This window comes from Notolepis coatsorum (genome assembly GCF_963971535.1).
Source record: "Notolepis coatsorum genome assembly, chromosome: 4".
In the NCBI taxonomy this organism is placed as follows: Eukaryota; Metazoa; Chordata; class Actinopteri; order Aulopiformes; family Paralepididae; genus Notolepis; species Notolepis coatsorum.
The window spans coordinates 33,900,895-33,914,181 of record NC_140168.1 but is presented as its reverse complement, the minus strand read 5'-3'; the positions used below and the strand labels follow the sequence as shown (position 1 = coordinate 33,914,181).

The window sequence follows — 13,287 nt, the reverse complement described above, 5'->3', positions numbered from 1 at the left end:
AAGAGCAGGTTTGACAGGAGCAGGGTTGAAGGGCATATTGGAGTGTGGAGGAAGTGGACAAGGCATTAAGCAAACAGGACTGAAATGGGGGACCCTGATGTAAACAAGACTAAAGTCCTTCTCTGGTCTGCATCCCCTTAACAATTGTGTGTATTGAGCTGTACTGTATTGTACCCATTCTGCAATCTGTTAATAAAGTTTTCAATCAATCAATCAATACTGGGTTGGTCTGGTTTAGGTTGGACTGAGTTGGACAGTGAAAGAACCAAGCATTTCACTGTAATGTAATAGCTAAATAAAACAACTTGACTTGACTTGTTACATTTGCACTTTGGTTGTATGCCAAATGTATTCTGGTTGTACTGTACTTGTGCTGTAAGATGACAATACATTGGAACCGAATCGACAACGCTAGGGGTTCAGCAGGTGTATTCTGAATGCCAAATATGACAACATCACCGTTGTGAAGGGCATATGGGCGAGTGGGGGAAAACCCGGTAATAATAAAATGTCACTCGGCTGCATTTAAGCAAAGCCGCTCAGTATAGTCGTCCACTATGTTGAATGCGCGTTATGGTAGCTTGTTACATGCTAGGTAGCTAGCCGGCTAATGCTGGTTGACTTGTCATTATCATCCGACTCGAAGGAGACGCGTCGCGTGCTGTTGTTCGCCCCCATGTCAGACCGCACTGATATCCGAAAGCGACGACTCTACATGCAATTATTTTCATCCACTGATGTGTTTTTGTAAGTTTGTCTACGGTGTCAAGCCGGCTGCCGGTGGCAGGAGTTTGTAGGTCTGCGCGCAGTGGTCTGTCCACTTCCCCTAGATGGGCGGCATCTTCTAGAAAACGAGTGTTCATTGGAGGAGCTTAGAGCGCATCTGTACAACGATGATGTTCATTGGTTATGGTCTGATTATTATGTGGCGCAAATGGGAGGAATCAAGGGGGGAGTCAGAGTTCGGTTTGTGCCAGTGAGCGAATCATCAGATTGCAGAATGATTTTTTTGTTTTGTAATTACTAGTACTCGCCAGACTGGCGAGTGCTCTTCATGAATTACTCGCCAAACGCAAAAAATTCTCGCAATTGGCGAGTAAAGTGGCCTAATTTCCTCCCCTGGCTGTACTGTATTGTACCCATTCTGCAATCTGTTAATAAAGTTTTCAATCAATCAATCAATCAGAGAGAGAGCGAGAGAGCGAGAGAGAGCGAGATCTGTGCTCTACTGAGCGCACCTTTCTAGTCCCCAGATGAATGCGCTCTCTTGACTTTGGCACAGTAGACGCGCGACAGACAGCGTCAATGTGAGAAATACAATCCCTCCCCCTCTCGCTCTGAATACGATTAACCGCGACGGACATAAGTAAATAAGGATATAAACTATAAAGCATGTTAAAGACGCATTTATTGGACTCGTTGTGCGCAGAGTTTACATAGAAACAGCGCGCCTCCCGAGTCCCAAGAGGAGTTCACACAGGCTGCAGAACGCAGGACTGAAGAGCTCACGTTTGCGCATGTAATGACTGAATCCGCGTTTTGATGACATCATCACAACAACACGCGTTAGGTTACAGGCTGTTTCGGTGATATATTTTCGGTGAAAAAACTATTTCGGCCAAAAGGCCATTTTTGGCCATTTTCGTCCGAAAACTTTCGGTGGCCGAAATTTCGGTGCATCCCTACTAAATATGATATCACGATATTTTCTGACCTTTCGGCGATACACGATACGCATCACGATGTTTTTCTTTTTTTCCCCAAACAATTCATTATGAGGCTTACCAAGACAGTATTTGAGTTTGCAAGCTAACATTAAAGACAAAATAAAATACCCATGCATTTAGCATTTTTATATTATATATTAGATTTAGATTATTGGATTATTAGATTATATATTGCATATATTTAGCAATGAGATATATGATTTAGATATGAAATATGAATTGAAAATGGGGGACCCTGATGTAAACAAGACGAAAGTCTTTCTCTGGTCTGCATCCTCCAGTCCACTGTTGTTGTATTGAGCTGTACTGTATTGTAGCCATTCTGCAATCTGTTTTTTTTTTATCCACTTTTTCTCCCATTTTTCTATATTTTCTCCCATCCCAATTTCGTATCATCCAATTCAACCCTCCCCTGTCACGAACGCTGTTTCTTGCCTCCCACAAGCCGGCTGCAATGTGGACTAAGTCATACATAGCACAAGTCCCCTCCGGTACTTGAGGTAACAGCAGTCGCATCTTTTCACCTGCGCAGCTCGATCTCTCAGTGGCGAGGAGTAACGCGTGGGAGGCTCACGCTGCCCCCGACACTTCCTGATTCTACTGCGCAGGCGCACCAACCGACCTGTAGGAGTCGCTGTCCACAACGCCCGATCCCCACCCATCAGTTTCCCACCCCCTAATACGTTTACGTTTAGCTCCGCAGGATGACTAAACGAGGCATAATGATTTTACTGCAACGAATGTTATAATAAAAGCCTTTCCATTAGGGCTGGGCGATATGACGATATTATATAAATATCGGGTACAGTTCATTAACGATACACTTTTTCAACGTATCGTGGATATCGTGATGTTTTGCCCAAGAGGATTGTGTCGCGTCAATCTGTCCAAACGTTACTCGTTCATATCTCAGCCCGTGCTGAGATATGCCCATTCCGCGGTCTGTTAATAAAGTTTTCAATCAGACAGATGTATGGAAAGGCTTTTATTATAACATTCGTTGTAGTGAAATCATTATGCCTCATTTAGTCATCCTGTGGAGCACTGGTCTCCTACTCGACGGCCGCGGGGAGCTAACGTTAGTAGCTTTGTTGTTGTTCATCACACAGGACATTCAGGAAGTCAAAAACTAATATAGCGCTTGCCGATTGGTGCTAAGAACAGCAGGGCGGGTGCAAGCGCTGTGACGTAATTGGCAGACTCGACTGTCAATCAAAATTATTATGTTTCCGTCAGAATGAATGAATGAAAACTTTATTAAAAGGTCTTCTTTTCCTACTCTTCTCAACTCCTCGTAATCATAATCGAAATTAATCGTTGTGAGGTTGCATCGTTTCACCCCTACTACTCTTACTCTGTAAAAGCGTTTGTAAAAGCTTTTGTAAATCAAACTGGTTATCGTTATGAGAGCTAACCAGGGGCGGATTTAGGATTATAGGAGATCCGGGGCTTAGCCCAGATAGGTGCCCGCCTTTCTAATTTCTTCTTTTTTTTGCAGGCAAGCGGCAGATTTTTTTTGAATTTAATTAACCTGTACGTGCAATTTCCTGCAATATAGAGCCTTCAATCTTGACCAATAAAGCTGCTCTTTTCACTATAAAACTCAGTTAACCATATGGTTAGATTTATATATTGGGGGGGGGGTAGGGCTGGGCGATATGGCCTAAATATGATATCACGATATTTTCTGACCTTTCGGCGATACACGATACACATCACGATGTTTTTCTTTTTTACCCCAAACAATTCATTATGAGGCTTACCAAGACAGTATTTGAGTTTGCAAGCTAACATTAAAGACAAAATAAAATACCCATGCATTTAGCATTTTTATATTATATATTAGATTTAGATTATTAGATTATATATTGCATATATTTAGCAATGAGATATTATATGATTTAGATATGAAATATGATGAATTGAAAATGGGGGAACCTGATGTAAACAAGACTAAAGTCTTTCTCTGGTCTGCATCCCCTTAACAATTGTATGTATTGAGCTGTACTGTACCCATTCTGCAATATGTTAATAAAGTTTTAAATCAATCAATCAATCAATAGCATTTTAGCATTTTTATGAAACTACTGTATATATGTATGTCTCTAAATGTTTTGATGAATTGAAAATGGAGGACCCTTATGTAAAAAAGCCAAAAGTCCTTTTCTGGTCTTCATCCTCCTGTACTGTATTGTACCCATTCTGCAACCTTTTAATAAAGTTCTCATTCATTTATTCTGACGGAAACATAATCATTTTGATTGACAGTCGAGTCTGCCAATTACGTCACACCGCTTGCCCCCGCCCTGCTGTTCTTAGCACCAATCGGCAAGCGCTATTAGTTTGACTTCCTGAATGTCCTGTGTGCTGAACAACAACAAAGCTACTAACGTTAGCTCCCCGCGGCCGTCGAGTAGGAGACCAGTGCTCCACAGGATGACTAAATGAGGCATAATGATTTTACTACAACGAATGTTATAATAAAAGCCTTTCCATACATCTGTCTGATTGAAAACTTTATTAACAGACCGCGGAATGGGCATATCTCAGCACGGGCTGAGATATGAACGAGTAACGTGTGGACAGATTGACGCGACACAATCCTCTTGGGCAAAACATCACGATATCCACGATACGTTGAAAAAGTGTATCGTTAATGAACTGTACCCGATATTTATATAATATCGTCGTATCGCCCAGCCCTAGGGGGGGGGTATATCATATTTTTCATATGATCAAAAAGTGGTGGAGCAAGAGCATACCTTTGCTCCCCCAAGTTCAATAGTGGGAGAGCAGAGATGCTCCGAATGCTCTTATGGCCAGGCGTCTATGATTCACTGATACAAAGTAAAATAGTGCAGTGCAATAAAATAGTCAGTAAAATAGAATAAAATAATGCAATAGTGCATTGCAATAAAATAGTTATCATCGTATTTTTTCGGGAGGCCGGTAAGGAGTGCATTACAGTAGTCGAGTTGGCTTGAAATAAAGGCATTTATCTGGTTTTCAGCGTCCTTTTGATTTATAAATGCTATGTTTCTAAGGTGGAAGAATTAAGTTTTTGTCAACTTGTTGATTGTGATTTAAAGCTTAGGTCTGAGTCTACCATGACACCAAGACTTAACTCACTCAAATACAGTTAGCAGCTGGATAGACCACAGATGGAAATTAGCTTCTGCTAAATCTGGTGCAAACATATTTTCATGTAACAATGATGAATTGTCAGAAAAAAAATGATTTTTTTTTTTTTTTTAAATAGATTCAGGGCTTTTCAGAAAACATTCAGGGCTTGAGCCCAAGTATCCACCCCCTAGCCCCGCCCCTGGAGCTAACGTTGGCTAGCTACTGTACCTGGTGCTGGCTAACTGGCTCGTTATGAGAGCTAACGTTGGCTAGCTACTGTACCTGGCGCTGGCTAACTGGCTCGTTATGAGAGCTAACGTTGGCTAGCTACTGTACCTGGAGCTGGCTAACTGCCTCGTTATGAGAGCTAACGTTGGTAGCTACTGTACCTGGCGCTGGCTAACTGGCTCGTTATGAGAGCTAACGTTGGCTAGCTACTGTACCTGGCGCTGGCTAACTGGCTCGTTATGAGAGCTAACGTTGGCTAGCTACTGTACCTGGCGCTGGCTAACTGGCTCGTTATGAGAGCTAACGTTGGCTAGCTAGTTAGCAAGATTGCACTGCTTACTAACTAACGTTGATAAACCCAGGTTTACCACACAGTTAAAACACAGCTACTTACATTTGAGGATAAACTTGCATAAGAAGTTTCACTGTAGATGCCAAGGCTCCATTGGCTCACCAAGCTGCCTGCATCAAATTCCAACATCCAATATACCATATAGGATGCCAAGAGCATGCTCTACAACATGGGATCATCCATTTCTATCTACAGTAAAAGCTGTTCACGTGTAAAGGGTTTTTATAAACTCATGTTAATTCTGTGCTCAATAGTTAAATTTTATTACACATCATCCAATAAAATTTTCCAGGACAACTGTTTCTATTTCCATGTAATTGGTCACATTTGCTCAGTTTCCATGCCTTTCCATACCTGGAAAATGAATCCCATGAATCCCATGTTTTCCATGTTTTCCAGGTCCGTGGGAACCCTGCACGCCCCGCGGCAGGCGTGGCAGCCGCAGAGCGGAGCGGCAGAGCTTGCGGCATTATGTAGGGCTTAAACCGCCATTATTTTCATTCAAAGCTTAGCTCACCCGGCAGCGCGGCGGTCCTGCGGTCCGTTGGTTTCAAGTTCGAATCCCATCAATTTTTTTTTTTTTTAACGTGTATTCTTTCGCCGGTTAAGGTTAGGCATGGTTAAGGACGGTTAAGGTTAAGGTTAGGCATTGTTTCGGAGTTGGTTAAGGTTAGAAAGGTTAAGTTTAAGCGCTGTTAAGGAGCTGGTTAAGGTTAGAGTTTGTCTTAGAGAATGGCAATATTCTTTCTATGGTTAAGGTTAAGGTTAGGCATGGTTAAGGTTAGGCATTGTTTCGGAGTTGGTTAAGGTTAGAAAGGTTAAGTTTAGGCCAGGGTTTCCGTTAGAATTTTTTTTTGCAGGTCTGAGTGTCCGGTAGATTTCAATCTACCGGACAAATGGGATAAATTCCGGTCAGAGTTTATTGAGCTTAAAAACAATTGATAGGCCTATATAAAGAATGACATCATCAAGGCATTTATAATATTTTAACTTAAAACTAGGCTACTTTTGCGTATATACAGTCATTAATATATTCCAAATAAAATAAGTCCCTCGAGACTTCGTGCTGCCGCCGACTTGAGGTGTCGGTGGGCAGTCTGCCCGACCTTAATAAACAGCAGTCTGTTATAATCACATTTTTATGAGCTAACGAATTCCGTTATATTGGACATTTGTATTAATTATATCAAGCGAAGAACTGAGAAATTTGGCAGAGAGAGACGGCAACATTATCGTGGGTTTGCGCCGTGATGTATATCTCCACCTGGCTGAATTGGAGTACTGCACCCTGCCAAGCCATGCTTCTCGCAAATATATCAGCAGCCAGCTCGCGCTGACAGCAGGATGTCATTATTAGACCGGCTGCTTGGTGAAGCAACGACAAACGTAATGATTTTTTCGTTCATCGCATAGGCTATTTAATTTTAGCCTATTTTAATACAATTCAAATAATCTAATTGTGTTTAGAGGGAATTATTTTCACCGGACATTATGACCGGAGAGATTAAATATGTCGGACTTCAACAGATTTTGCCGGTCAAATACCGGTAATTACCGGCTAACGGAAACGCTGGTTTAGGCGCTGTTAAGGAGCTGGTTAAGGTTAGCGTTTGTCTTAGAGAATGGCAATAGACAGCCTATTTCCACACTGCCGCTCTCTCGCGCTGCCGCGGTCACATTCTTGCACTCCTCCGCTGTTAAAAAGCAACACGCGACAGGGGGGGCCTTGAGATTGATAAAAAAATAAATAAAAAATGGATTACAGAAAATTATCACTAAAGCGCTATCTGTTGCAGCTGCACTGTTCTCCATGAAAATACCATTTCTCAAAATCTGAAAATCATTATTTAATAAAACACAGAAAAGGATCACCAAGTTACTCTGGATAAAAAAAACTTTATAGACAACATTGAGACAAAGCTTCCCGACACATCTCCATCCAAACTCTTGGAAGAACTCTTTGAAATCTCATCTGATACCACCTAGAGAGCTAGTTTCAGAGTGTGGTGCTGAGTACCAAGTATCTCATCTCATGGCCCACCAAGTATCTCATGATGCAGCAGTTAAGGTGTTGATACCATTCAGCACCACATGCTGGCTTTTCATCCATGACAGCTCTGAAAACAAAATATAGGGCCAATTTGAAAGGTCACGATATTGGTGTTATTTCAATAAATTTAAACATGGCACATTTCATGACTATTTTGTTGGGGCGAGGGGTGGGGGGGCCCAAAATATTTTGGTCCGCCAAAGGGGGGCCGACAGAAAAAGTTTGAGAAGCACTGCAGTAGTGTGTGTGGGGCGGCGCTGTTCAAAAGTTTGAACGTGCGGACCTGATTGACGCGACACAATCCTCTTGGGCAAAACATCACGATATCCACGATACGTTTAAAAAGTGTATCGTTAATGAACTGTACCCAATATTTATATAATATCGTCATATCGCCCAGCCCTAATTGTATGCATAAAAGGGGCAAAAGCTAAAGTTAAGTGACTGTTACTTTTGCACACGCAGATACACACACACGCACGCAGTGGGCCAGTGACTATGGTGGTATGTGCTATTGCACAGATGTGTGTCCCGTTCCCGTTTGCACATGCACGCACAGTACAAATATACATTTATTTTTGAAATAAATAAATAAACTGTTACTTGAAATATTTTCACTGTGCTCCTAAATATTTTTGGGTGCTCCTAAATTTCTTTGTGTGCTCCTTGGGGAAAAGCTTAACGTAGAGCCCTGCAATAGTACTCACAATTGCATAAGGGTTTCGAACAGAGATACGGGTAGCCCCTTTCGTGACTGCGGTGTGCAAGCCTGGGGCTCTAGTGACCGCAGTCACTCTCAGGTGTGGCGCGACCAGTTTAAAAAGAAACTACCAAGCGTGATCGGGGGGCTCGGGGTGGGTCAAAAATATTTCAAAGATACCCAGCGTACAATATGGGTTTAACACAGCTTTACAGTGGGGTCTGGAAGCTCAGAGTTGCTAATAAACAGTTTAAATCATTGTTACAAAGCGAGTGGTACTTACAGAGCGAGCCGTGTATTTCCGCCATTGGTGTCAACGCGCGTGCGCACCAGGCATTTGGCTGCCTGGTCCAGGCATTTGGCTGCCTGGTGCGCATGCGCGGTGACACCAATGGCGGAAATACACAGCTCGCTCTGTAAGTACCACTCGCTTTGTAACAATGATTTAAACTGTTTATTAGCAACTCAGAGATTCCAGACCCCACTGTAAAGCTGTGTTAAACCCATATTGTACGCTGGGTATCTTTGAAATTCATATATGATATATTTTTGACCCACCCCGAGCCCCCCGATCACGCTTGGTAGTTTCTTTTTAAACTGGTCGCGCCACACCCGAGAGTGACTACGGTCACTAGAGCCCCAGGCTTGCACACCGCAGTCACGAAAGGGGCTAAGATACGGGATGGTTTGTGGGGGAAGTGAGGAATCCACAGTCACTTGCTCCTCAATAGGAAACCAACGTATGTTGACCATGAAGGACTGGTTCTGGCCGAACCGTTCATTATACAAGTATCACAGAGAAATGTCAATGGTACTCGCAGTTGCACAAGGGTTTCGAACAGAGATACGGGATGGTTTGAAAGCTCGGTGTTGCTAATAAACATTTTTAATAATTCTTCATAAAAGTAAACAATCGTCATAATAATCACTGCAAACTCACCGCCGTCAGTCTTTCACTTTCTCCTCGCCTTGCTATGCCGATGGATGGGATAGCTGTATCCTTCAGATAACGTCGCGTTGTATTTCGGTATTTCAGTAGACTTGTGTCGCGAAAGTCCTCATTTACAAAATGTTCTGAGCAAACGACTCCTTTTTGAATTATTTCAATCGGTGTGTTGAGATCTATGTGCAGAGCAAGTAGCCATGTCTTCATCCTTTCCGGATCTTTTGGAATTCTATGAAAAGAAAAAGTATCACCTGGCCTACCTTGTAGATTATCACAACCATTTACAACACAGTAATGCACCATGATTGTAAAGTTGAGATATCAGAGCGAGCAGGTAGCGATAGCTTCAATTCAATCGGTTCGGATGCTTTGAATGAAATGAAAATGTAAACACTGGCCGGCAGTCACAGACAGTGCCCGTTAGCAGGTAGCACTGAAATCACTGCGCCCAGAGGAGTGGTTAGGCAAAAAATAGTTCTGAGTATATTATTTGCTTATAAAACGTAATTGTCGAATTCAATTATTTTTTATTTCTCCACGTGGTAAATACACAGGTCACAACATGTTTACAGGAACGTTTTGGAGTGTATTTGGTGACTGTAGGGAACGTCAGGCTCTAACTCTGGCCCACTTCCAGTGATGAAGCTAAGCTACGCTAACGGAGCGACTGTTCCCTAAGCCTAATGATGCATGCACAGAGACAAAAAAGGTATTGTATCTTCTTGTCTAACTCCAAGGAAGATGTTAAATAAGCTAATTTCCCAAAATGTTGGAGTTTTCCTTTAAGGGGATGCAGACCAGAGAAAGACTTTCGTTGGGTAGATGGCAAATAAGCTAATGTCCCAAAAGGTTGGAGTATTCCTTTAACGTTACATTCATAATAAGACACAAACCCAAACCTAAACTATTTGTGATGTTTGGATATAACCTAAGAGTTAATTATGTATCCGTTTAACGACCCAACAATATAACTAGCTTGTGCATGCAACACTTGCGATGTAAACAACACGAGGAGTGCAAACAGAGAGCAGCCTAACGCTAACGGTTAGGTAGCAGCAAGCTAGCTACACCAACGAACCAACCAAAGCGACGCTTAATAATGTTAACATTGTTTACCTCTGGCTGTGCAGTTTCTTCAGATTCAGCCATAACTTGCTTCCACGGTTGACTTTCTTTCCTCTCGGTCACGTTTGCAAGAGATAACTGTAACTAGTAACAAACTAACGTTGTGGCTCTTGAGCTAAGCTAACGCTAGCATGCTCACTACTTCCGCACGCCTCTCTCGGTCTCACAAACACAACTAGTAACCTCGGCAGCTTCTGCTGCCTCCTGCAGCAAATATGGCCGCTCTCCTATATGCAATACTTGCTTTGTTCGTATACCTCCATGTGTATATGCCTTTCGGACGATATCTGTGTAGTTAACTATAGCTAGCTAGACTGAATGACTTGAAAAGGAAAACGCTATTCATTCGCCGAGTGGTGTGCTGCTGTGCACTGGTCCGCTGCCGGAGATTCTCGCGCCAGAGAGCCAGGCGGCCGCCAGCGTCGCACTCCGCACTAGTGTCAAGTCAGGTTAAAATGAGGACATCTACTTCCGGGGTAGAAATGGACTAACGTTTTCAAAATAAAAGGTCCCACTGCAATTCAAAAATGTCTCTGGAATGACACAACAGGGCTGGTCCTGGTCGATTGCAACTTTTTCAAGCAATGGGGAACATCTTCTTCCCAATGTGTGTATGTGTGCAGAAATATTTTTCATAGAACAGGAAAGAGTTTTTTTGTGCGTGCATTTAGCTTTGGGAACAGTAGCTCCGTTAGCGTAGCTTAGATTCATCACTGGAAGTGGGGAATCCACAGTCACTTGCTCCTCAATAGGAAACCAACGTATGTTGACCATGAAGGACTGGTTCTGGCCGAACCGTTCGTTATACAAGTATCACAGAGAAATGTCAATGGTACTCGCAGTTGCACAAGGGTTTCGAACAGAGATACGGGATGGTTTGAAAGCTCGGCGTTGCTAATAAACCTTTTATAATAATTTTTCATAAAACTAAATAATCGTCATAATAATCACTGAAAACTCACCGCCGCCACTCTTTCACTTTCTCCTCGCCTTGCTATGCCGATGGATGGGATAGCTGTATACTTCAGATAACGTCGCAATAGACTTGTGTCACGAAAGTCCTCATTTACAAAATGTTCTGAGCAAACCATTCCTTTTTTAATTATTTCAATCGGTGTGTTGAGATCCATGTTCAGAGCAAGTAGCCATGTCTTCATCCTTTCCGGATCTTTTGGAATTCTATGAAAAGAAAAGGGATCACCTGGCCTACCTTCTAGATTATCACAACCATTTACAAAACAGTAATGCACCATGATTATAAAGTTGAGATATGTATCAGAGCGAGCAGGTAGCGAATAGCGATAGCTTCAATTCAATCGGTTTGATTGATTGATTGAAAACGTTATTAACAGATTGCAGAATGGGTACAATACAGTACAGCTCAATACACACAATTGACCAGAAACCAGACCAGAGAAAGACTTTCGTCTTGTTTACATCAGGGTCCCCCATTTTCAATTCATCAGGGTTCGGATGCTTTGAATGAAATGAAAATGTAAACACTGGCCAGACACCGGCAGTCTGTTCCACAAGGAAGCATACTAGGTCCGCTACTGTTCCTAATTTATGCAAATGACATGTCGTCAGCTTGTGACTGCTACTTGTTCCTGTTTGCGGACGACTCAGCCCTGCTGGTCTCTGACAAGAACAAGTTGCAGGTTGAAAAAACCCTCAGCTCAAGAACTAGGCAAAATCTGCATATGGCTCGCTGATAACAAACTATCATTACACATGGGCAAAACAGAGTCCATTCTCTTCGGTTCAAATAACAAACTCAGCAAGACCGACGGCTTCTCAGTTACAGTGGGTGACAATATTGTCACAAGGAAAGAAGATATTACCTACCTGGGTTCCATCCTAGAGGCAAATCTTTCCTGTGACAAAATGGCATCCAATGTAATAAAAAAAGTCAACCAACGAACACGATTCTTGTACCGGATCTCCTCACTGGTAAACAAGAATACCCTGAAGACTCTGGCAGGAGCACTCATTCAAGGGTACTACCAAAGCACCTCAAAGGCGCTAAAAACAAAATTACAAACATCTCAAAACAAACTGGTCAGACTACTGCTTGACCTTACTCCTAGAACCCACCTCACCCCTGCCCACTTTGACAACCTAGGATGGCTTAGAGTAGACGACAGAGTACAGCAACTTGCAATGGGCCTGGTCTACAAGATACACTACACGACCAAGGTACCCATGTACATGTCAAAATACTTCCCAAAGGTCAGTGAATACCACGATCACAACACCAGAGGGAGCTCCACAAATCATGTTAAACCCAGATTCGGCTCAAACAAGGGACTAAACACGTTTCGCAATTATGCCACATCAATGTGGAACGCCCTACCCAAAGCTGTAAAGGAATGTGAATCACTACCCACTTTCAAAAACACTCTCAAAAAACACCTACGGGAGACTGCAATTCTAAACTGGCCCCTGTAAATGTCCTAACACAACCCCCCCCAATGTACAGTCTTGTCAATATTCCAATGTACAGTTTTGCTTGTTCAGTTGTACAGTGTCCCCCACCCACCCCTCCTACCCAACTTCCCCGCCCCCACCCACCCAACCACCTCCAATGTACAGCCCCCCCCCACCTACCCAACCTCCTCCAATGTACAGTTTCTATGTCAAATGTATATACTCTCTTTTCTGGACTCTTTTCGTATCACAAACAGTACTGTATTTGCAAATCTGGTATGTCATAAATGTATAGATGTAGCACTACTGTCTATCTGTATGTCATGTATGTCATATATGTTATGATGAATTGAAAATGGGGGACCCTGATGTAAACAAGACGAAAGTCTTTCTCTGGTCTGCATCCCCTTAACAATTGTATGTATTGAGCTGTACTGTACTGTACCCATTCTGCAATCTGTTAATAAAGTTTTCAATCAATCAATCAATCAATCAATCAGTCTCAGTGCCCGCCCCCCTCGACGTTAGCAGGTAGCACTGAAATCACTGCGCCCAGAGGAGTGGTTAGGCAAAAAATAGTTCCGGAGTATATTATTTGCTTATAAAACG

General features: G+C 42.6%; 1 protein-coding gene across 2 annotated transcripts in view; it reads right to left on the bottom strand.

The window, feature by feature from the left end:
- The window catches only part of LOC311227658 (zinc finger MYM-type protein 4-like), a 114,806-nt gene extending 104,187 nt beyond the window's left edge, over positions 1-10,619 (bottom strand). For both annotated transcript variants that reach the window (XM_084313381.1, XM_084313382.1), the window contains exon 1: positions 10,243-10,619. In XM_084313381.1, coding sequence (XP_084169507.1) covers positions 10,243-10,275 — 33 coding nt within the window. In that variant the 5' untranslated portion in view covers positions 10,276-10,619. The remainder of the gene's footprint in view (positions 1-10,242) is intronic.
- Between the last annotated feature and the right edge of the window lie 2,668 nt (positions 10,620-13,287).